This window comes from Dicentrarchus labrax, unplaced genomic scaffold (genome assembly GCF_905237075.1).
Source record: "Dicentrarchus labrax unplaced genomic scaffold, dlabrax2021, whole genome shotgun sequence".
In the NCBI taxonomy this organism is placed as follows: domain Eukaryota; kingdom Metazoa; phylum Chordata; class Actinopteri; family Moronidae; genus Dicentrarchus; species Dicentrarchus labrax.
The window spans coordinates 24,033,147-24,057,094 of record NW_026136711.1 but is presented as its reverse complement, the minus strand read 5'-3'; the positions used below and the strand labels follow the sequence as shown (position 1 = coordinate 24,057,094).

The 23,948-nt window shown below is 38.1% G+C and overlaps 1 protein-coding gene across 10 annotated transcripts in view; it reads left to right on the top strand.

Annotated features, from left to right (window-relative positions):
* The window catches only part of atp2b2 (ATPase plasma membrane Ca2+ transporting 2), a 71,087-nt gene that overhangs the window by 8,169 nt on the left and 38,970 nt on the right, over positions 1–23,948 (top strand). For 7 of the 10 annotated variants that reach the window (XM_051415215.1, XM_051415223.1, XM_051415213.1 and 4 more), the window contains exons 2-6: positions 15,426–15,629; positions 18,986–19,243; positions 19,938–20,063; positions 21,458–21,583; positions 22,012–22,044. In XM_051415215.1, the coding sequence (XP_051271175.1) occupies positions 15,426–15,629; positions 18,986–19,243; positions 19,938–20,063; positions 21,458–21,583; positions 22,012–22,044 (747 nt within the window). The remainder of the gene's footprint in view (positions 1–15,425; positions 15,630–18,985; positions 19,244–19,937; positions 20,064–21,457; positions 21,584–22,011; positions 22,045–23,948) is intronic. The other 3 variants (XM_051415218.1, XM_051415214.1, XM_051415221.1) reach the window with 1 other exon arrangement.

Below are 23,948 nucleotides of genomic sequence, written 5' to 3'. Positions count from 1 at the left end.
ATGCGTGTGGTTGGCAGAAAATGTAGACGGAGAACAAAAAGGAAAAAAGTGTGTAGCAGGAGAAAGGCAGAAGATGGGATGAATAAAACTATGGTTATTTATTTTTTTCTTCCTGCCAGGTTAAAAATGAGTAAACTAAGACTTAATTTTTCTCTTCTGCTGTAACCCCGGCTCTTGTAGATAAAGTTGTCCATCTAGTATAAAACACTGCGTTGTCGTTTCCCTCTGTAAGACTGTGCTACTATTACTCTTCCTCCTACATATCTCACTTGCTATGCTCTTTACTGCTCCCATGACGAGGCCTTTGTGAATTCTATACATAACTCAGGAAACTGTTTGCCCCACGCATCTGTCATCCACCTGTCCCACCTTCTCTGCATCTTCTTCTCTCCTTCTCCCTCCATCCTCTATGTGACTGCATAGTTTGGCTGAAACACCTCTGCTCCTCCCCCTTTTCATCTTATTTCTTTTTCATTTCCCTCCATTCACTCCCAGCTTTCTTCCTGTTTTCTAATCTTTTTTTTTTTATCCCTCCCTTGAAATAAAGTCCATATTTCAGTCTGGGTGCTCCTACATTTCTGCAGATTCTTCCTTGCTAATCTTAACCCTGTTGGTTCCTCCTTTCTCCTCTCCTCCATTCTTCTCATCTGTTTGTCCCTCATCCCACCTCTCCTCCTTGCTCCCTTTCTTTTCCTCCCTTTCTCCATCCCTGCCTCCCTGATGATCGTACTTATCGCGTCTTCCAGTCGCAGCACCACGAGCGTGTTCCCTCCTGACGCAGTCTATTTAATCTCTATCCCACAAGGGATCTCTCACATGGAGCAGCCGTCTCTTTAATAAGGACAATTTTTCCTGCTCTGCAACTCCTCTCCTCCTCCTCCTCCTCCTCCACCTCCTACTCCTCTCCTTCTCTCTTCTTTGCCCTCCCCTCTCCTCCCCTCCCCTAGTGGCTCTGTAAAAGGGATAGAAGAGGCAGAAAAAAGAGAGAGTGAAATAGGAGGCAGTGAAGAAGAGAGAGAGAGAGAGAGAGAGAGAGAGAGAGAGAGAGAGAGAGAGAGAGAGAGAAATGGCTCTCAGAGGACAGATTATAAATGATACACAGCCATTTTGCTCTGGGAAGGAGCAAAACCACATCGTGGGCAGGCACACACACACACATACACACCACTACTCACACAGGTGTTCTTCTGCAGTGTAGTAGCAGTGACCTTGAGGCAGGCTAAAGCAGTGTTGTAGCACAGCGGTCAGTCACTCTGCAATAGCGCTCTATATGCAATATTAAGAACATTTACCAGGAACAGGAATGTGCTTTAGGAGTGGTTCAGCTACTATATGCCTTTAAAAAGCCCAATTTTATTAATGGTTAATAAACATTTAATTAATATTCTGCATCAATAATAAGTACTACTAAAATGAAAAGAACATTCAGAATTGCCAGGATATACACACAAATGTTAGATAATTATCTGGTTGGTGCATATCCTTTGCAAAATTACCTTGCTTTGTCTTTTTACCTTAGCCTTTAAATCTGCAATCGGTAACACTCTAAAGATTCAAACTATAGCAAAGATAAGAAAGCACCTAGTTTCAAGTGTGTGGTTGTTTCACCTCCACCAGTGTTTTGGTATGCAATGAAAATGTTTGTTACACTTAAAGAAACGGAAGCTAAACATGAATTTGACATACACTATCCAACAAACCTGTTCAGCATTTTATCTATATGTTGTGTTTGTTCTATTAAAGTTGACCATAGAGATGGATATAACAATACAGTATGTTGGTTAAAAAGCAATGCAGATTCCAGCTTAAATTAGTCATAAAGGACCATATTTACATATAAGTTTACACCTCTTATTGCCTTGAAGATAACTGAAAAAACATCAGGACAAACAACCTTTTAAGAATGATTTACTGTTTGAATCTGCAAACTTAATAGCTTTCTGTAAATGGAAAAGGCCTCCACCCTTCATCATTGACTTACTAACAATTATAACTGCAGATTAGATATCTTGATGTAAAGCCATAAAAGCTTCTCCAACCTGCAGGTTATTTTGTTTATGCAGCTTCCTGTTTGTCTATTAAGCAGTAATAAATATAAATGAACCATTATAGCGTATATATATCGACCATTATATATAATATAATCATTAATAAAGTTGTCAATGACAACTGATAAACCCTTTGTATGCCTTGTTGCAAACCCGTGTCATTTTTTTTAATGCAGCATAATACAAAAAGATGAGCAGGTGTAGAGAAAAATAATAATGGCCTGTGTGAACATTCCCGCTGGGACATGTTTTGAAGTGCAATCACTTCTCAAATGCTTAGGCTTTTATATCAGGGTTTGATTACTGTCTCTGGAGAAGTACACTTTGGGCTAGTTTCCCAGACAGGGATTAAACAAGGTCTTGGACTAAAACAAATGTATATCCATTAGACGTCCACTGAAATGCACCCCTGGTCTGTCTGAGAAATCTGCCTTCAGTGTACAAGTTATCTGGAACCTATACCTCTGTTCCTTAGTAGAGGTGCATATCAGCTGAAAAGCCATGTGTACCATATTGATTTCCCCATTAAAAATATAGCAGTTACAGATGTCCCTAATATTTTGTTCAGCACATTAAATAGTATTTATTTATTTAGTTTTCTGCAATGTTTTAGAAGATATTGGTCAAAACAAAGCAAGTAACAATAATTTGAATGTCCTTATTTCTGCACTGTATATTGTATAAGAGTTTGATTGAGCCACTGACAACTTTCTTCTATTAAATCCCATCTTGTCAGAGAGACTGTCAGACAGATATGTACACACACACACACACACACACACACACACACACACACACGCAGATGCTGGACATGGCCGGCAGTGAAGTCAGCTGTCCCAAGAGATGCCTGACTGAATTAAGAGGACAGATGCCAAAAAACAGACTCTATTGGACTGTTCCCATGGAGCCTGGTGCTGACTCACAACAGTGTACAGTATGTCTGCCTGTGTGAGTGTATACTATAGTGTATTGTATGCAGTTGACATGACTGAAAATATAAAAAATAAATGTGCTTGTCTTGGTAGCTTCTAGATGTGAAGCTGGTTGTAAAGGGAGTACGGAAAAAAATGACATATATGCTCAGTCAACTGTATCTAATGTAAAAGAATCTTATACATTCAACAAGAAATTATGAGATTTATCCTGTGAATTAAATATTGATTTTTAAGCTATATTTGTCCAAATTATCCACTCATCACTTCACACTAACTACTGTTTAGCTATTTCTTATTTGATTATGATCTAATCTTGTTGTTATTATTGTCATTTTTAAGCGTAAGGGAAACATTGACCATACAGTGCTGCCAGACTACCCTGTCTTTGAAATAATTGGTGATGTAATGCTAAAGCACGTTATCGAGGCAAGAAATTAAATTAGCCCTTTTTATATTTCCTCCAAGTGTAATAAAATTTTCTCTCCATGATTTTTGTTCCTTAAACGATACATGTTAGTTGACACTGAAGGTGGCTATTGAACCTGTGATCCAACCCCTGCCACGCTCTCAGCATGTTTTCTACCATCCGGCCACACCACCTCATTACTTTAGTTCCTGCCTGCCTGGAAAGTCTGCCCTGACTCAGATAAGTGAATCGCTCAAAAATACAATGCCAGAAACTGACATCTCCAAGTGCTTCTCTGTCCCAGGTTGCTGTCATACATATAAATCAAGTTCTTGTCCTCTGAAATGTCCTGAATCTGAACTGGCTGCTGGAAGCCAGGAGTATGGATAGCGAGTTGACAGGCGGGGTGATGCTTTTAGCTGAATATGCAGAGTCCCAGGCTATAACCGGCTTGTTTCTCTCCATGTCAGCTCTTTTCCTGAATTGACCTCTCTCCTCTCTATTCTCCCGCTGTGGGGCAGAACAAGGATGGTACCACTGCTGCCAACACAGACAGACAGCATTTCCTTCTCAAGGGCACATATTCCAAACAGTCTTGGACCAGATCCAGCCCTGCCTTGCTCAAGGGCACAAAGCAGCTATCTTTCAACTTTGAGTTCACGCATACTCTAGAGGGGAATAATCCATAACATTCCAGCAGCAGCAGAGAAGAGGAACAGGAACATTGAACATGGATACTAGTGCTGGGTGGTATGAGCAAACATTTTTATCACAGTATTTCTAGCAGTTTCACAGTTTTTTTTGTTTTTTTGTATGACCGGGCCTTTATAGAATGTATGAAACAACGTAATAAAAAAATAACTTAAAAATAAAAGAAATGCCAACAAACTATGCCTCTGAAATATTGAAAATGACAGAATCACTGATGCACTGTACTTGTAAACCCCTATAATGCTGGTATGGCGGTATATGAAGAATGCATATCAAATGAGGAAATTAAAACCAGGTTCATCCGTATATCGAAATGAAAACTTTACCTTTTCTGAACCTTTACAACGTATCCTTCCATGCCTTGCCCATTGGCATAAAGGAAGCAGAAACTAAGCCTGTTTAGTCCTGCCCAGGGGAATAGGGATACGGAGATCAAACTTACCCAAGGGCACAGGATCAAAGCACCCAAATCAGGCACCGCCTAAAGTAATGTGCAAACACATCATTTCAGCTTCTTCAGTTCACTCATCTCCCACTTTTCTTGTGACAGTGTTTTCAGCTTTTTTTTAATCCAGTAAATACATACAGTACAGCAGGTTCGCATGTAAAGGAATCTTCACTTTCAACCTTTCATCAAATCTTCAGGTGGTGGAAAAATATTCAAGTAAATGGAAACCCTGTAATTCTGGATGCAAATAGTGACACCGAGGTAGATATTTTCAACGTACATGATTTTTTTTTTTTGCAATTTGTTTTGTTAGCTTAATTTGAGTTCTAAATGCATACTATGACTTTTGAATTTTTTTGCAATAATAATGAAACAATTAATTTGTTGAGCAATCATCAGTAAGTAATTTACCAAAGAAAACTTCCAAATATTTATTGGTTCTCGCTTCTCAATGGTGAAACATTTTTGATGTTCTCTGTTTTATATAGAATAATTTTAATATTTCTTTACAGTACATGAATATGACCTTGCCAACACCAAATGATTAGTCTTACGTTAGTGGAATGGACATATGGAAAGATCAATTGTGCTGAATACCATGTAAGTACATCTGTTTCATGGCAGGAATATTAAAGGAGATGCATCCATTTGTGCAGCAGATGGAACTTTTCGGATGGGGTTTCACAGGCTCAGTCACATTACAGGTCGATCAAAATGCTACTGCATAGCACAAGCACAGATCAATACTCAACTCTATACTGTAATTTCCCTACAGTGTTTGTGTTTGTAAAATTCTATTGCAGGAGTGTGTTGAATGATTGAGAGATCATTCTTCATGCTTTAATCCCTTAAAATGTCTTTGATATTGATGTACAAATAAGTTGACAAAATGATGTTGAGTAATGCCAAATTACTGTTAGAATGATTAGTATATTTTCCTTCAGTTGGCTTTTGCCCTACACAGTCATCAGCGCCTCTCTTGTTGTACCCCAAACAATGTATTTCCCCTGCAGTTCCAAGCAGACAGACAATAAGGGGCACATTTAGAGTGTGTAGATTTCCCTTACCTGTCATGACTATTTCATGACTCTCTCTGGTAGTTTGAATTTTAATAGCTGTCCCTATTGTGTCCGGAGCTAATCTGAGCCCCTGGGCGAAACCAGAGACTGACACCCAGATGGGAGACAGCAGATAGACCACTGTCACTCTCCCTTTCAGCCTCTTGGCCCTGGATGCTCTCCCTTTTCACTCCCAAGGGGAGGGGAGGGTTTGCTGATTTGTGTGAGTGTGCAGCCACTGTGCAGTTGAAAATGTTTGTAAGTGTGTGTCTGGGCATGAGAGAGAAAATACAACAGCTCCTAATTGGCATGGTTGGCACAAGCCACAGAGTAAAAATTACAGTGTAAGGGTTCTTTGAAATAGCATTCTTCTAATCTTGATTTGTTTCCCCCCTACACAATACATAGTTCACTGGGGAATTATTTAAAATGAACCAATAACTTGTGATTCAGACTCTATGGTTTGTAAGTGGAAATGTACAGTCATTTATAAGCTCTAATCTTTAGCTGTCAAAATGTTCTTGTATTCTTGCAGTCATGCATACAGCAGTCCCTATACTAAACAGTCACACATGACATGAGCAGGGAACAGGTGTTTTTCCTCCATCTGTCCATGTACGTGTAAAAGAGAAAATGAGAGACAAACAGATAAAAAAGGACGAGCCTCATTGCTACAAATACTGGACAGCTACAGCTCTTTATTATTTATCACAGTGTCTTTAAGGTAAATGAGGATTCAGTACCAATGACATTTCATCAATAGACAGGTAGACTGGCTTTAAAAAAAATAAAAAATCAGGAATTGACTGAATTCCTGTTAACTTGACCATTATCTGAATAACATAGATGAATAGGTGAATGAAAGACGGAATGATATTGGGTGGATAGAAGGATTAATAGAGGGATGTATGGGCAGATTGATTAAGTGAATGGTTGAACAGTCTGGAATTACAGGATGAGGTAACTGACCCCATTACACTTTGGTCTTATCATTAAGCAGTTGTGTCTAAACACGCAGGCACTCTCACTATCTCTTTCCCTTTCTTTGCTACACACACACACACACACACACACACACACACACACACACACACACACATACCTCCTGACACACAGAGGCTGTAAACAGATGTCTCATTAATGTTGTGTCCACATCAAGGGCAGTTGGACCAGCTAACATTACAGTGTTTGATGCTCAGATGGTAAAACAGATTCACTAAATGACTAATAAATTCTGTAAGAAGCTCTTTTTCAGTTTTTTCCCATTGTTTTTCACTTTTGACCCCTTGCAGTAGGTTGAATAAGCATGTTTGTACATGGATGCATGCATGCACACTACGTCCACACAATTCTTGCCAAAATGAAAATGAGATCAAGATTCCGACATGATTTTTAGGGAGACCATTTTTTAAGAAACACTATCTCTATTCAAGGCTCCTACTACGGCTTTTTGATTAGTGGGAGCGCTTGGTTTGTCACTTAAGTATGACATTGCATAGAGATGTGATCTTAATATAATTAACTGTGCAGCCTAAATGCACATACACATGATTTATCATATGCACCTGGGACAGCACAGACCCATGGAAGCATAATGTGAATTGGGCTTCACCCATGCACCAAATGTTAACAACAATAATTTTAAAGGACCACTGAAGCCTTCGTCCTACATGAGTCACTGTCAGCTTGTTTCTGTTTTTTCCCCTCCGCGCTGCTCTTGATGTGCTATTTGCCAGGCCTCCAAAAAAGATTTCTAAGAGGTGTAAATTAAACCTTTGGGTATTAGAATTCTGTGATCTGAGCAGCATAAGCGAACCACATCTATGGGTTTTCGTTGTTGTTTGTTTTTTGCACGTTACATAATCAGCTTTTTTCACAACATTATAAGAATTTTTAAAAAAGTATTATTATAGAAACGGAAGAGCATGTGTACTTTAGGTCAGAACATAATAGGATATAAAATTAACGTGGGATGCATTATTCCATTTTTTAGACCTGAAGACTTAATTTTTACAACCAATACAACCATCCTCATCCAACGGTCTCTGTACAAGACTCCCTGTCACATTTATATGTATATATATATATATATATGTAGTATTACTAAGTAATACTTAGTGATAATCAGTGATCCTGTGGAGTGAGTGGCATGTGTGTTTGTGTATATGCATGTGTGTGAGAGAGAGCAAGCTGTGAACTGTGTTCTCTCACTCCACTCTCTCGCATGAGTCAGACTCATAGAGCACAGTGCGTGACAGCAAAACTCACCCACTTGTACAGCTGCCCCCACAAACTCACACACACACACACACACTCACACACAATTGCATATTTTATTTTCGGCAGTGCAACATACATTTAATTTGGGTTGTTGGGAGGCTGTTAAAAACTGCCCTAGCATTTGAGCCTTTTTATAGAAAACACTAATTATGTGACTTCAGAGAATAAATTTCGATGCATTAGCGTCTTTGTCCTAATAACAAAAGACCTAAAAGACCAAAAGGTGTTTTAAGCGGTCAGCTTGTTGCATTGTCAAAATCAAACATAATTAATTTTTGGAAACGTCCAAAGGTGACAAAACCTCTAAAGCTGGCTAATTTAAACTCTATCTGAAATAGTAAAACAATTTGCCATGTAATGGGGGGTTATGTGCCACACTATTTCTTGGTCAGGACCAGTAACTTCCTTGAGTCTACACTGGTTGCCTGGCAACTGGTCCTCTAAGAAGTACTGCCCCCCACCCACCATATGTACAGACATAAGAATGGTATCAATCTTCTCATCTAACTCTCACCAGCATCACAAATAAACATATTTCCCAAAATGTAAAACTATTCCTTTAAGTAGTCTTCCTGTAAAAGCAGCAACCATGATCGGAGCGCCTCTGACCTCTCAAATCTGCTGTTTGTTTCTCTTAGATGTAGCACAGTACAGTGCATCTGCAATATTAGACTGATCTGTCATTTTGTTGGCACAAGCAAAAACATACCCTAATAGATTGTGGAATAGTGTCAAACATACACACACACACACACATACAGTACATGCGTGATGGGAAAGACAGAAATTGCTCAGTGTCACTTTCCAGTCCATTACCTTTCAGATGAGTCTGTCCGTAGGGGGATGAATGATAGATCTATGTGTGTGTGTGTGTTTGTGCGTGCAAGCATGTATTTGTGTTGGTGTGACCCTGTGACTCCTCATGAAATGAGAGAGTTTTTCAGTTGTTTGTTTGCATACAGTACAGTATGTCTGCTTTGCCTGTTTTGCTACACTGATGTGACATCAGCTCGTCCTCACACAGAGCGCCTGCCTCCTGCCGTGCCCTCTTGCACTCTCAATCCTGATAGGGTGCGGCTTATACGGAGAATCAGAGTAAGCAAAACCTCATTGTAAGCTGAGCAAAGAGATTCATCTTTAAAGTAAAGACAACACCAAATAAGACTAAGTGCTAAGACAAAACTTCTGTAGCCCCTTCAGACCCGCCTTATGTTCCAAGGTTGTGAAAAATATAATAAAGACTTTTTCCCATCCTTAATGCAACCAGAAATGAGAATCAATAAAAAAAATGTTTTTAATCAAAACCCTTTAATTGTTATTTTTCTTGTCCATTTCAATGAACATCGGGTCCAAACAATTCTTAAAATACCAACATCATATGACAACATCATACCTATTTTTTGTCTGTTAAATGTTGCAAAAAGTAAAAAAGAAGCCCCTGTCAAGTGACGTCCATTGTAATGGACACAGGGTCTGAAGGGGCTATAGTAGAACTCCCTGAACATGGGACAGAGGTTGAGACGCCCATTTCCTGCTGTTTTAAATGCTGCGCTAACATCGAACCCCTGCTGTTTCCCCAAAAACATCCAGCCCTACCATGATAAGGTGAAAAACAGGGCTTCCTTTCTTTATTACGTCTTCATTTAACAGTGGGTAACCTGCTGTGCTGCTGGATGTGGCCCCCGCTGTAATTTGTTCAATTTAGTCACATTCCCCACTATCGTAATGTTTTGAAAAGTGTGTCTTCAACCTAAGTTCTGATCCAGTGACGTGGATTCAGTTTTTCCAGACATTGTCCCAGCTGGTTAATTGCAATGAAACATCATAGACGTGTTCATTCACATGTTTTTGATACGTTTGTATATTATCTGGCTTTCTTTAAATATAATTTGGGGTGAATCCCCCTGTGTCCTCTATGCTAGACGCAGAGACAGTGGGGAAGTGCCATATGTAACATGGGTCAGCAGATCTAAACCGCTTCAGTTTACAAGATTCTGCCTAAATCAGGTGTTTTACTCTATTTCTCTGTCAGATGTGATGACATAGTTTTTGCGATGCTCTCTAGTTTGTTAGAGTTTAGGATGTAAAATGTTTGCTTTTATCAATATTTCCTTAAAATCCTCAAAAATATATAATTTGTGGATAAAGTATCACCCTGGAAACCCAACACTTTGATAATTTAACCCAAAAAGCATACAGGTTTTTGTTTTTACAATTGATTTCCCTTTTCTTGTTTGCACCTTCCCATTTTTGTCTGAACCTTTCACACCCACCTCCACTTAAATATTTACTTACACAAAACATAGCACATTATTATTTAACATCATTCTTAAGGACATCTGCCCTTTTGAAGCTATTTCTACTATATTCTGCCTTTGTACGCACAGTAACAGACCTACATCTTTTATGGCATAAAATGGTGTCATTATTATGGAGGTCATTCTCAAGGACACTGTGACATATTTCTCTATCACTCCATCTTCTAATAAGAGCACGATAATTATCCACCTTTTAGCTGCTGATGGGTTATTATTCATGGAGTTACTCTACATCCAGCCTACTCTCATTCTCTGTTTCGGTTCCTGTCTCTCTCCCTCTCTCTCTCTCTCTCTCTCCCGCTCTCTCTCTCTCCCTCTCTCTCTCTCTCTCTCTCTCTCTCTCTCTCTCTCTCTCTCTCCCTGTTTCTCTCTTTCTCTCACCCTCATGTGGTCTCTGAGTCACACTTCAACCCTCTCTGTCTTCCCTCTTCATTCCCCTCACTCTCTCTTTTTAAAATGGTGAAAGCTAGCTGAGAACACATGTTGAAGCTATTGATTAGCTGCAGAAAAAAACCCATCAATATTTTGCGTCGGTATAATGATGATGATGATTACCATCATCTTCATAGAACCCTGTTGCCATGGTGACTTGTTTTGGACACTGTGGCACACAGTATTGTGAGGGGGGGAAAAAAAGTTCAGACAGATATGCAGGAAGATGTAAAACCAAACATGGGGGGAAAACAGATTCTGCTTGGATTCAGCCAGACATGTTAAAATGTTTATCACTTCCTAATTTTTAAATCTATAAATGTAATTTGTTTGCTGCTCCACTATGACATGTCTATTTTACAAGGACATTTGGAGGTCATCACGTATTTCAGTCTTTACTGTCTTTTCTATGTTGGAAGATGCATACCTGTGCACAGACACACACACATGCATGCATGCTCTTGGACACACACACCCACACACCTACAATTACAAATTCACATATTCTGTAAGGTTCAGAGTATCTGGTATTTCCACTCAATGAGTGGGATGCATAGTGTTTCCATGGAGATCTATTTTTAGCCATGGACAAAAAAGGGCCAACTGTTAAAATATGCCATCATGTTCCCTCTGACTGAAAAAAAATCCCATTTCCTCTCATGCAGAAAGGATGGCATAAAGTTTTTTTTTCCTCTTTTTTTGTGTCTCTGTCTATTTGGAAACAAGATGTTAGATAGGTACCATTTGTCAAAGCAGATTTGAATCACAGATCCTGCTGTGTTTGACAGATCAGTGCATTACTAGCCATTAATTATTGAGTAAGAACAGTGAAGAAGAGGAAAAGAAAAAGATTTATCTTCATCAAGTTTTAAGGAAGTCTGTTGATTTTTTATGTATAATAATAATAATAATAATAATAATAATAATAATAATAATAATACTTTAATCTAGTGAAACATTATGTCAATTGACAGGGAATAAACTATTTTGATACTCATTTATGTCATATTTTAAGAAAAACAGTCACAGTTTTGAGCTTCGCAATATTATAATTTCATATCATCATATCTTACCTAAATAAATTAAGGTTTTGGATTATCATTCCCTCAAAGCAAAAAAAATTTCACTTAAAAAAAAAGAAATTAAATGACATATGATAGAAGATAAATCAGAAAAGTAATGGACATATTCATTGATAAAAAAAAACAAAACATTCTCTATTTTTAATGATATAGTAGCCTATCTTATAATCTTTACATTAGTGTTGTCACTTTGCCAAACTTCATGATCAGGTTTCTCAAATTATTTAAGAGTAGAGAGGCTCATTAAAGAGTCATTTTGTCTGTTACAGAAGCAGGGGCAGCTTTTCTTGGCCCTGAACCCAGGCACAGTCCTTTCCATGATTAATTCCTGAAACCCAAGTTTTTAACTAAAATTCTAACTCTAATGCTCACGATCAACTATGGCCAAATGTGGTTTATTATGAATCATGTCTGCTTAATTAGCTAGGATTCAGGGCAAAGTTACAGAAAATAAAGAAGAGTGATTTGATGGCATGCAACCAAATTCATAAATAAGATTTAAACATAGGATGCCTTTCTGATACAGTAAATGGCTTTTACTTAATCTGCTGAGTCACCAGGAGGCCCACTGTTTGTTTTAAGTCCATCAGCTTATGCTCTAAAAAGGAACTGCAATTTAACGCTAATGTTAGTGCATCATCTCTCATCTCATTTCCCATTTTTCATAGGTGGACTCAAATTACATTTCGAAAAGGCTTTTACCATTCGAACCTTCATTAGAACAATTACAATGTACTTTGATCAAATAAATTACCCATTATGAAGCACCAGGAGTTTCTTATCTATTCCCATCTATTGCTCATGTACATTTGGTATGTAGTTTGCTTGTATATCACTCTCTGTTGAGGCTTCACTACTTGGTAATGAACTTGAACTTCTTTGCAATCACCCTTAATCCTCTGTGAGATTGTTGTGACTCATCTGTGTATCGCCACAGTTTCTCTGCCCTCTTACTGCCTCCTAAAAATCCTGTGTCAGAGCAGTTAGGTGGGCTGACAGTATTTAGCCTACAATATTTCATAATCTGGAAAATGAATCTTAAGCAGCATTGCAATCAGCGAACCAGGAAGGAATGATAGTGTAGCAAAGGATTTTCCAGGAAGCAATGAGTATTTAATGATTCCGGAGATTGATTACAGCATAGCTTACATCTCAAGGGCATTTAAGGAGAACACAGTTAAAACATTTAACAAGGTTAAATGTCATGCTGAACTGATGCACCATCTCATATACAGAGGTACATATCACATGCCTGAAAGAGCGAGGAGTATGCAGTCTGTTGTATGTCAACGTGAAATGATTGCTGCCCCTATGCAGAATGGTGTATTTGGATGTGATAAGTAGCTCCTCTGCCTCTGCACCAATGTAAGATATGTGGAGAAGGAGAATTAGCATATGGATTTGTTGTTTTTAAAAAAAGTGACCTGACCTTGCTTAAAAGATATAAAGGGTTGTACTCAAGCTGAATATGGATATGTATATATAAGTGCATCTGCGCTTGTGTGTGTGTGTGTGCACATATGCGTGTGCCTTTGTGTGTGTGTGTGTGTGTGTGTGTGTGTGTGTGTGTGTGTGTGTGTGTGATCTAACCAACTGGAACTGGCTAAATCCTGATTATATGAGCTCAAGTTTTACCATGTGATAGTGCAAGCAACCGCAGGCATGCTTGGCCAGCCTTATTACACGCACACAAAGCACGTGCAGGCGGTCACAACTCCCAAACCTGCACACACACACACACACACACATACACACACACACACACACACAAACAGTGTGGACAAACAGACATGCTTATGTGTGATGTGATGCTGGGTGCTGTGGAGATCAATGGGAGAGCATGCTAGGTTCTCTTACTGAGACAATTAAAAGAGAATGGATAATGAGGCTATTTATAGACTGATCTATTTGTAACCAGGGCATTCTCCTACGTAGGAGCTGGGAATTGTTCTCCTTTCTGCCTGCCCTCCTTCTGTCCTCTCTTCCCTCTCCGTTGCTCTATCTCTCTTTTACAAGCAAGTAAATCTGATATTTTTTCTCGCATTTTTTGCAGTTTTATTTTTGCACAACTCTGTCATTTTCTTTCTTTTCTTTCTTTTCTCCAGTGTCAGATGCGGATGGATCATCAGTTATTTTCTGCAGATGTTAATAAGTCACAGTTATAAGCATTCAGATGTGAAACAGTGTCATGCAGCAATGATGTTATCAGGTGCAATCCAGGGCCACTCCTGGGAGACCCAGTGACGCACCATGCATGACATAATGCTGTGGTAATGTCTGTGGTTGTGAGGGAGAGAGATACAGAGACAGACAGAGAGAGAGAGAGAGAGAGACACAGTGAATACAAATAGTGCTTGTGTGTGAACTCAGCAGCCAGATAATGGTACCAGACTGAAAAGCAGCAAGATAGAAACCAATAATGTAATTGATAGAAATCTTTAATGAATCATTTTTAACTGAAGATACAGAGCATACATTTGCATTGTTGTGATAACACTTAATGCTGCCTCCATAGCTGAATGTGATGTAGATATAATTTACAGTTGACAGCGGTTTTTGACACACTGGTGATGCAGATTCTTATTGTAGCTGTAATAAATATGATTTAATATATGAACATTTATTAATATAAATTACAGTAGTAAAGTTATGCTCAATTTTAAGGCCCATGATTTAATATATACATATATTCTGATGTAATATATCAAATCAACCACAGTACAACTGTATCAGATGAGATTGTAATGTGATCCCCTAAAAAAGAGAGACATCAAAAATGATATACTTTTTTTTTCAACCCTTTATGTACAGAACATAGTGTTCTGTGATGTCCATATTACAATCTTAAGACATTTGCTTTTAACAGTTTCTTAAATGTGAGAATTTGCTGCTTTTATTGTTTTATATCATTATAAATTATATGCATTTGAGGTTTTAGACTGATTTTATATACGAACACAACTTCATAGACAATAGTTGAGGTCTACCAGTTCAAGATTGGAAAGCAGATAAAAGATACAGCATCAACTCTAAATTTCATCCATATTCAACATAATGTGGAATATAATGTACCACTTATATAAAACATCTTGAAAAAAGACAGTTGCACCCAAAAAGCTTCTCATCTGTGGTAATGTCTGATGCAATTGACCCTTTGACAACATTATGTATAGGAATAATTTTCCGGACAGTATTCTAAAAGTAAATTGTGCCTCGGGCCAGTATGAAGTTCTTCACACAAAAGAGCCGAAGATATATGAGGAGGTGGATGAAGTCAAAGCACAAGGCCCTCATCTCTTGAGCAGAATTATATAAGGAACTCAGAGCCGTGGCCCACCATGACTCAAACTGGTAATTAGAGATGGTTTGTGTGAAGAATGAGGAAAAGAGAAGTAAGGCAAAAAGTTATAAAGCTGACTGATAATTGATTTTAACAATAAAAATGTTGTACAAATTGTAAAAAAAAAAAAGTCCCCAGCTGTGTATTTTTAGAAATGCAGATTTTTTTGGTTAAAATGTAGAAATAAAACAGATTGTTGTTCACTGTCATGTTAACTCTTAATATGTACGATATAAAAATTTAAAACTGTAAATACATCCTCTGACCATTGAGGTTTTAGACTGAATTTGACCATTGTACAGTGATCTATTCCCTAACTCTTCCCTCTAACCCTCTCATCTTCTCTTTATGTGTCTTACTCTCTCAGGTCTCGCAGGTGCCCAACCGGACCTGGACAAGAGAAAAGAAATATTTGGTAAAAACCTGATACCTCCAAAGAAGCCAAAAACCTTCCTGCAGCTGGTATGGGAGGCCCTGCAGGACGTCACCCTCATCATCCTGGAGCTCGCTGCCCTTATCTCCCTGGGCCTCTCCTTCTACCACCCTCCCGGAGATAGCAGCGGACGAGAGTGTGAGTGAAGCAGCTCTTGTGACATCACTTCCTTTAAAATGCTCTGTCATTCGAGGTCTTGAGACACACACACAGACACACTCACACACACACACACACACACACACACACACACACACACACACACACACACACACACACACACACACACACACACACACTACAGCAGTTATCTCTGGTACTGTATCTCCACTATTGCTGAGGACAGCAAAGGGCTATAATTGCATTGGCCCACTGACATCACTTCCTCTGACATTACTGGCACTCGCTGACACACTTACACCTACATGTATGCACACACACTTTTTAATTGGTGAGGCAGGTCACACTTGCTTTGTGACCTGCTGCAAGTGATCAAGTGACTCATAGAGCATAGGGGTAATTTTTGTGTGTGTGTGTGTGTGTGCATGCACGTTATGAATGTGTTAAATGTGCATATAAAAGGTACCGCTAAGGTTAATGAAGTGTTGAGTAGAGAAAGAACCTTGAGCTTGCAGTGCCCATACATCAGCCCTCTGAGCCGTGAAACAGGAAATGAAGACAGAGACCATAACGAGGTACTGAGTCAGCAACATCAGTCATTACTCCCAGCATTATCACAGTAATGGAATTCAGTTACCCTGCCAAAGGGACCAGTCATCATTTTAGAGGGTTTAAAAAGGGAGAAAAAGTTGACACCATTGTTTTACTTGCATCGGTAGTCAAATCATTTCTAAGTTAATACATTTTTAGTTGGTTTGTTAAGATTAAGACCTGATTAATGAGTAAGTACAGTAAGTAAATGATGTACTCAAATGTAATGATGTAGCCAAATAGTTAGGTAATGAAATTATTGGTTAATCGGCCTGTGCTTCATGGGATGCTTCTTTTGATCTGCATCGCCTTATGGATGAGTTCACTGCTTCACCGAGTCCAAATAAAGCGTAGAAAGGCTAAAGGAATCATAACTGCATTATCTGCATATACATAATCAAGCCTCCCTTTAACTTGTGAAAAAGGTAAAAAGTCCCTTCTCATATTTGAAGGATATGAATATACATGTGAATAGCAGAGTTACTCAGAAAGATATGAATGCATACCACTCTGAATACCTGAAAAACACCAAATGGTTACTATATACTGTTCACGAGTTACAGAGGAGAGACGGATATAAGGCCATATGTAACAATGTTTTTACAGTAAGAACAACTAAAATGTAATTTTTTAAGACCCATAACTGAATTAAAGAGTAAAGGAATGATAATGATATATTGAACAATAGTCCCTTTTCACACAAATAATTAATATAATCCAATATTTCCATGTTAACTATCCCTGAAATTAGGCCATTAAAGAGTTGCAACAATTGTTTAATGTCATATTTTACAGTTGATTTTATGGTCTTAGTATAACACATTTAACTGAATAGAACAAAATAATTTAAACTTAATGTAAAAGAAAAATATAAATTAAAACCCCATACATCAGAGCCTATAAAACATATACTTTAATATCTATTAAAGCAAATATCACATCATCTACACACATGCATGCATACACAGGCACATACACAAATCTTTAATTGCTGATTTACTGTTTTATTAATAGGTTAAAAAAAAAAGCTCAGCGGTCCAGAAATAGAAAGTGGTGGGATTACTTAATTCTCATTTACATATGAAACAGCCTGGCTGCAGTTGAATGAGGAGGCTCTTAATTGTCTCTTTATCAAACACACAACATGCAATAAAACAAAACCCCTGAAAAATACAAATACTATATGTAGACATAGAAACTACATGGTTTGGCAAAATGTCTAAACCAATTTGCTAAACTGCCTTTGAAGCTTAGAGACATTTATTTATTATTTATATACACTGCCACCCAATCATCCAAGTTTCTCAGTCAGCTGCATTAATTATAATATTTTGTGCATTGCCTGGCTAGGCTATCCAGCTGCACAATGTTGGCTCTTCAGCACCATGGTCAGCTACAGAATCACTGCATGATCGTGTGTTTCTTTCTGTGTGCGAGAACACAGTTAGTACACACATTTGCATTTACATGTCTGAATAGTAAGAGCTGTACGAGAACCATTGACAGCTTTTACACTAACTGTTTTACTGTCAGTGTACTGCAGTGACCAAACAGGAGAGGCTGAACTCCTATTACATTTTTTTTTACTTATTTTATATATAATTATATTTTTTTGACAAGTGCTTCTCTTAAAACACCAAATGCCAGTCTGAATGTACTGTTACATAATGATTAGTTGAGCTGTTACCTGTCAAAATCAGGACCTAATTTTCCATGACAAAACATTATTAACTGAAGAAAATGTCCTATGAAATAAAATCACTTTTCTTTGTAGGACATTGTAAAAAACAAGTAACATATAAATACATAAAAAGGAACAATATTTAGTACATTATATGAAATAAATTATTATATTTGATAAAAACCCACATGAATGCCCGAGTACATACAGTATGTGTGCGTTGGGTACTGGTAGTCTTACAGATCAAGGATTGTATGTTTTGTTACTGTATGCAGTGTATCCACTAAATGAACTTCATATTGATTGAAACCCCTCTGTAGTACACCAGTAAGTCCAAATTGCTTCTTGGAGTCTAGTTCTTGGTCAAATCAGAGCCTGCATATGTAATGTCTATAACATGGGGTCTGCACTAGTTCCCTTGTGAGCTTTGTTTTATAGTGTTTTATAGTCCAAAGCAAATCACTCCACCAGGGGCTTTTGAAGTCAGCTAGCCAGAAGTGTAGGGCGCAATGGCTCCCAGAGTATTACCTGAAGCAGTGCAAGGTGGACTGGGAATAGGCCTTGTTTCATTCCCTAAAATATATCCAGTCTGTGAGTGCGCAGTCCGTAGACTGCAGGCCATTAACTGGAAGTGGAGTAAATGAATGAAGAGGCGAGGAGAAGTGAATTCTCTGAAGGTCATTTCAGCCAGAGTTCATTTTATTTCAGAGTTGCCTTTAATATTGCACACATTGTGCATAGGCAGAGAAATTGCACATATGCATGTATTTACTGTGTACTATATATGCACACACACACACACACACACACACACACACACACACACACACACACACACACACACACAGTCACAGCTGTCTTTGTCCACAGTTTTTCTGTCCCCAGTGTGAGTGTGAGCTTTGATTACATCCATTTGTGTCTCTTTTATTGTGTTTATACTTTATAAGTTATAAGCATATATACCTGGGCATTAAATTTGTGATTTGATATGCAATGTGTAAGCATGTGTTGACAGGATGTGCATGTATGAAAACACACTATGCTTGTATGACATCTATATCATTTTCCTCGTCTCCTTCCTGTCACTGTTACAAATCTGTAGCCTGTGGCGCAGCGGCAGGTGGGGTAGAGGACGAGGGCGAGGCAGATGCCGGCTGGATCGAGGGTGCAGCTATCCTCTTGTCTGTGGTGTGTGTGGTGCTGGTGACAGCCTTCAACGACTGGTCGAAGGAGAAGCAGTTCCGTGGGCTTCAGAGCCGCATCGAGCAGGAGCAGAAATTCCAGGTTGTCCGCGGTAGCCAGGTCATACAGCTGCCTGTGGCTGACATAGTGGTGGGGGATATCGCACAGGTCAAATACGGTAGGAGTTAGGAGATTGTCCAAATGTGTGTGTTTATGTGTTAGAGATTACTCAGTTTAAGTAATCTCTACTTCTATGCTGTATACACATAGCGAAGGAGTGGATCTAGTTAGATCCATAATACAAGAAATGTTTCCTAAATTTGACCCACATCCTTCTAAAGGTAAAGGTGTAACTGGCCCCTTTTGTCTGCCATGTACCATCTAGCGTGCATTTCAAAGATTCAAAGGTTATAAGATAGATTTATCATTTGACCAAACTTCACAGCACTTTTTGATAAGTTTGATGTGGTCGGACATGCCCACCAACTGCCTTAATTGGCTTGTCCATTGTCCTGTGTAAAGTAATTTTCATGGTTCAGTAGCTCAAAATACACTTCCATCTCCATTCCAGAGGGGAATACATTTTTTGTAGTCCACCTGAAACAATTAAATATAATCAAACTCTAGTATGTTAAAGCCGTGGAATCAATTAGTTGCCAACAGACCCATGCACAGAGAGACACGCCCCGCAGCCACTCCCAATGCCATTGTGCAGCGAATATTCTGTGTTCACAATCTAGCCTGCATACATGAGCTCACTCTCTAATGAATCTTTGAAGTTATCTGAACTGTTTTGGTGTCAATATCAGTCAATTCCAGAAATGTAAATGAATCCACTGCATATAGGAACTGTTCCATTTATATTGTTGCAGGTGATCTGCTTCCTGCTGATGGAGTGTTGATCCAGGGCAATGATGTGAAGATTGATGAGTCATCACTGACCGGAGAGTCCGACCACGTCAGGAAATCTGCAGAGAAGGACCCCATGCTGTTGTCTGGTATGTTGCCAGTTGATAGATGGGTGTATACTGCATGTGACAGACATGCTTTCTTACATGTAATGTTGTGTGAAGAAGACTCGACCGAGGACTCTATACTTCACCTCTTACATGTCAATGCTTACCTCATCTGTCAGAATGGCTAACTGCTGAGTTTAAAATCTCTTAAAATACAAAATAATATGGTGTGTATAATGATTTGCATTTATGTACACCTTAAGCAAGTCATAAATTTGTCATCTTGCACCAGGGCTCAACATGAGAAAATAAAGTAGGTTGGTTTATTACACCTACAAGCATAATGTTGCAACCTTTTATTATCCATCCACTAACTTCAAATGAATTACAGCAATAGAAATACTAATGATTACATAATAATTATGACTTTTTTTAATAATTTCCGAAGCAATCTATATATTGTTGACAGCAAATGTAAAAGTCCCACATAAATAAGCTTAGGTTTGGTCTGCCTGCCAAATCGATTGTAAAAAAAGAGAGACAGAAGACGAAAGGTTGTTACTTATAATCTGTCAATCAATGCAGAGAACACCGTCAACAGCCTGGAAGACACTTGTTTATTAATCTTTAGCTTTACCCTCTTTTTATTGGTTTAGTATTTGCGCCAGTAGAGACACCGAAGGTAAAAGATTTGCAGCAGTAGGATTCTTAGAAATGAAGAATATCACTGATAACAGAAACATGGGTTAATCTGATCACACATCTCAGTATTTTCTCCTGTAGATAATTAGCTTTGTGCCTTTTTGCTGCCTTCTTTAATTAGCTCATATTCACCCACATTGACTTACTCTCCCAAAGGTTAATGATGTTCAGTGTGTGTATACTGTACATATACACATGCACAAAAGGGTAGATCAGTCGGCACATATTTTCACAGTGACACATTTTTACTGCGTTCAGTTCTTCACTCCAGCACAGTGGATTTAAAATAAAACAGTGCATGGGAATAAAGTGCTGACTTTTGGCATTAATGATGTTTCAGGTACTCTCTTTACAACACCTTTTTAACACATACAGTAGTAGCCCAGTTTTAGGTCAGTGCAGCAGGACAGTAATCCTAAATATAGAGCCAATAAGTTTTCTACACTTAGTGACGCGAGTCACTCAGAGGCATCTCTGCAAAGGAGCAAGCTGTTTTAGTATAAACTGTGCAATGAAACTGTAAGCCAGTAAAATTATTCAAGGAAAAATTGCCCAAATAGGGAAATCCCCATGAGGTGTAATTTGACTATTACATGTAGGGATGATTTGAGTTTTGATTTTTTTTTGGAAAACAAAGAGGTCAATTAATTAATCACAATATTGAATCAGTTCTATCAGAGTATCTTGAGATGGAAAGTGTAATAACTTATAACACTGTGCTACCCTTTCTCCAGGGACCCATGTGATGGAGGGGTCAGGGCGCATGGTGGTTACTGCTGTCGGTGTCAACTCTCAGACTGGAATCATCTTCACCCTGCTGGGAGCAGGCACAGAGGAAGAAGAGAAGAAAGAAAAGAAAGGTAAGATTATTATTATATTTTTTAGTTTTTTATGAACATGCTCCATAAGATTTTTCTGCAGTTGCTTCAGGAGTACTGACGTTATTTGTTTTTTTTGTCAGTATTGCTCAGCAAGGTACCCTTGAAAATTGTATTGTCGTTTCATTACCTTATGTCCTGAAAGTCTAACTGTGTACGCTCAGTGCATAATATCAGTGTCTTTGTTATCAGGAGGGTTTTAAACAATAAACTCGCAAATGTGCACCAGTTTAACAACATGTGAGCTGTATGAACCTTTTGTAGGTATTTGTAGTACAGTGCACTATGCTGAATGAGTTTGAATACTGTATGAGATGAGGTGGTACACTTGTGAGCTGCAGTATCCAGGTTCTGTGGGTTCAGGTGCATTATTATCCTTACTCTCTTATCCTTACAAATTCACTTCGAAGGAGGGACAGTGGAAGATGGACACCAGAATACAGGTAGGGTATCACCTTTCTCTGACCTCTGAGAATGGTACTTGATCCTTTTGACCTTTAACCCCTAATGATCCCCAATAAACCACTCTTAGTTTTTTCTGAAGCCAAGCACCCATGTCCCAGTTTAATTCCCTACTTAAAAAGAGAAGCCTCGTCATCACAACACTGCATCTTTTTAAGTGCTGACAGATGACACATTTCACAATGCATAATCCTCTCCCCTTATAACAGGCACTGTACTCATAAAACTAACTATTTAGCATTCAGCATCGGTCCTGTTTCATAGACGTATTGAATGCCTTGAATCAACAAAGCCTGTCAGACTCATCTCATTTCTGTGTTACAGAACAATGACATGAGAGCGACAGCCTCACAGGTGTACTGCACATGTACCAGCAGTAGAGAGTAGACAGTATAAGATGTTATGTTTCATATCTTATATATATACATATTTTAACATCAGTAGTGATGTGTTGCTACTGTTACCAGTGTCTCACCGGACAGTTCTGTAGTTTCAATGAACAGGTACCCTGATAGTTTGCATGGTTAGAATACTATGTTTTTAAATGTTTGCCTTCAGTGCTGTCTCATAATTGTTACATTACACAAAGTAGCAGTAGAACAGTCAATAGTCTGATCTTAAGACGAACAAATACTATTATGTGTTCTTGTTCCTGTTAGTTATTGTACTATGAAGTTGTAGTATACCAACTGTATACTTTTGATCTGGCTGTAGCACAGTGGCATTAAGCATGATTTCCCCAGGTTTAATTAATCTAATCAAACCAGGAAAAATAATCCCAGGTGTCTCAAGCTGTTCAGTATAACCCATAATCTGGGCCCAGGGAAACAGTCAGTGAACTGTCCAAATTAAGTTTCAAGCTCTTTATGTTAATACGTCCTTAATCATCATTTATCCTTGATTGTAAGTTGCAGATTTGATCAAAATTGGTTTTCAAAATTTTCACTAGTAGAAATTTCTGTAAACATTTTACATACCATACATAATGCAATCAATACTTCATGTATGGCTGGCCTAATTAGTACAACTTAAAAGACTTCATTTTATGTTGTATTAAGAGTACATTAATCCAATTTAGGTTTAGGTTGCTGTGAAAAACTACTCTGATTACGAAAATTTTGCACTAAAATCACTGGTGTGCTGTGTCATTAAAGAAAGCAATTGCTTTTCAATGAGATACTAAATGACGTATATAGATTTGTGATAAAACTTCCTAACTACTATATGTTTTTGTTAGCAATGTACTCTAGACACAGAACCCCCACTGAATTTCCTTTTTCCAGTAATCATAGTTGATGTGACTTCTGTCTAGAGAAACAACTAAACAACAATGTCCTTGCAAGATCCGTTCCCGGTTTTAACTATAATGACACGAAAACGAAAAAATTGTGGACACTTGCACATTTACGCTAGTAGTTCAGTAGTCTCATCACTTAACTGGTTGGCACATGTGTGTTTCCCTGGCTAATACTTTTTTTATTTACTTTGCAGGAGAGTTTAATTTCAGATTTGCTATGCAGCAGCTTTTATCTTATTTGTTTCAGAATTTTCTGCTCAAGTTATGCTTTTGTTATGCTAAAAGATATTACATGAATAACATGGTTGAATCTATTTCACATTGCAACAAATTAACAAAAACAAAAATGACAATAAATACACGATATGACATACAACACAACAATGATCAGAATATGATATAATCACTATTATTTACAATACATGCAAGATTATATAGAGTACAGTACATTAAGTATATTGTAACAAATGTTTGTAAAATCATCTTATAGTAGGGTTATCAATTTTGTAGCTCTGGTTTCACATTTTGTTATTTTTCCATATATGTTATGTTCAGATTTCATGTTTCATGTCTGTTCAATGTTATACT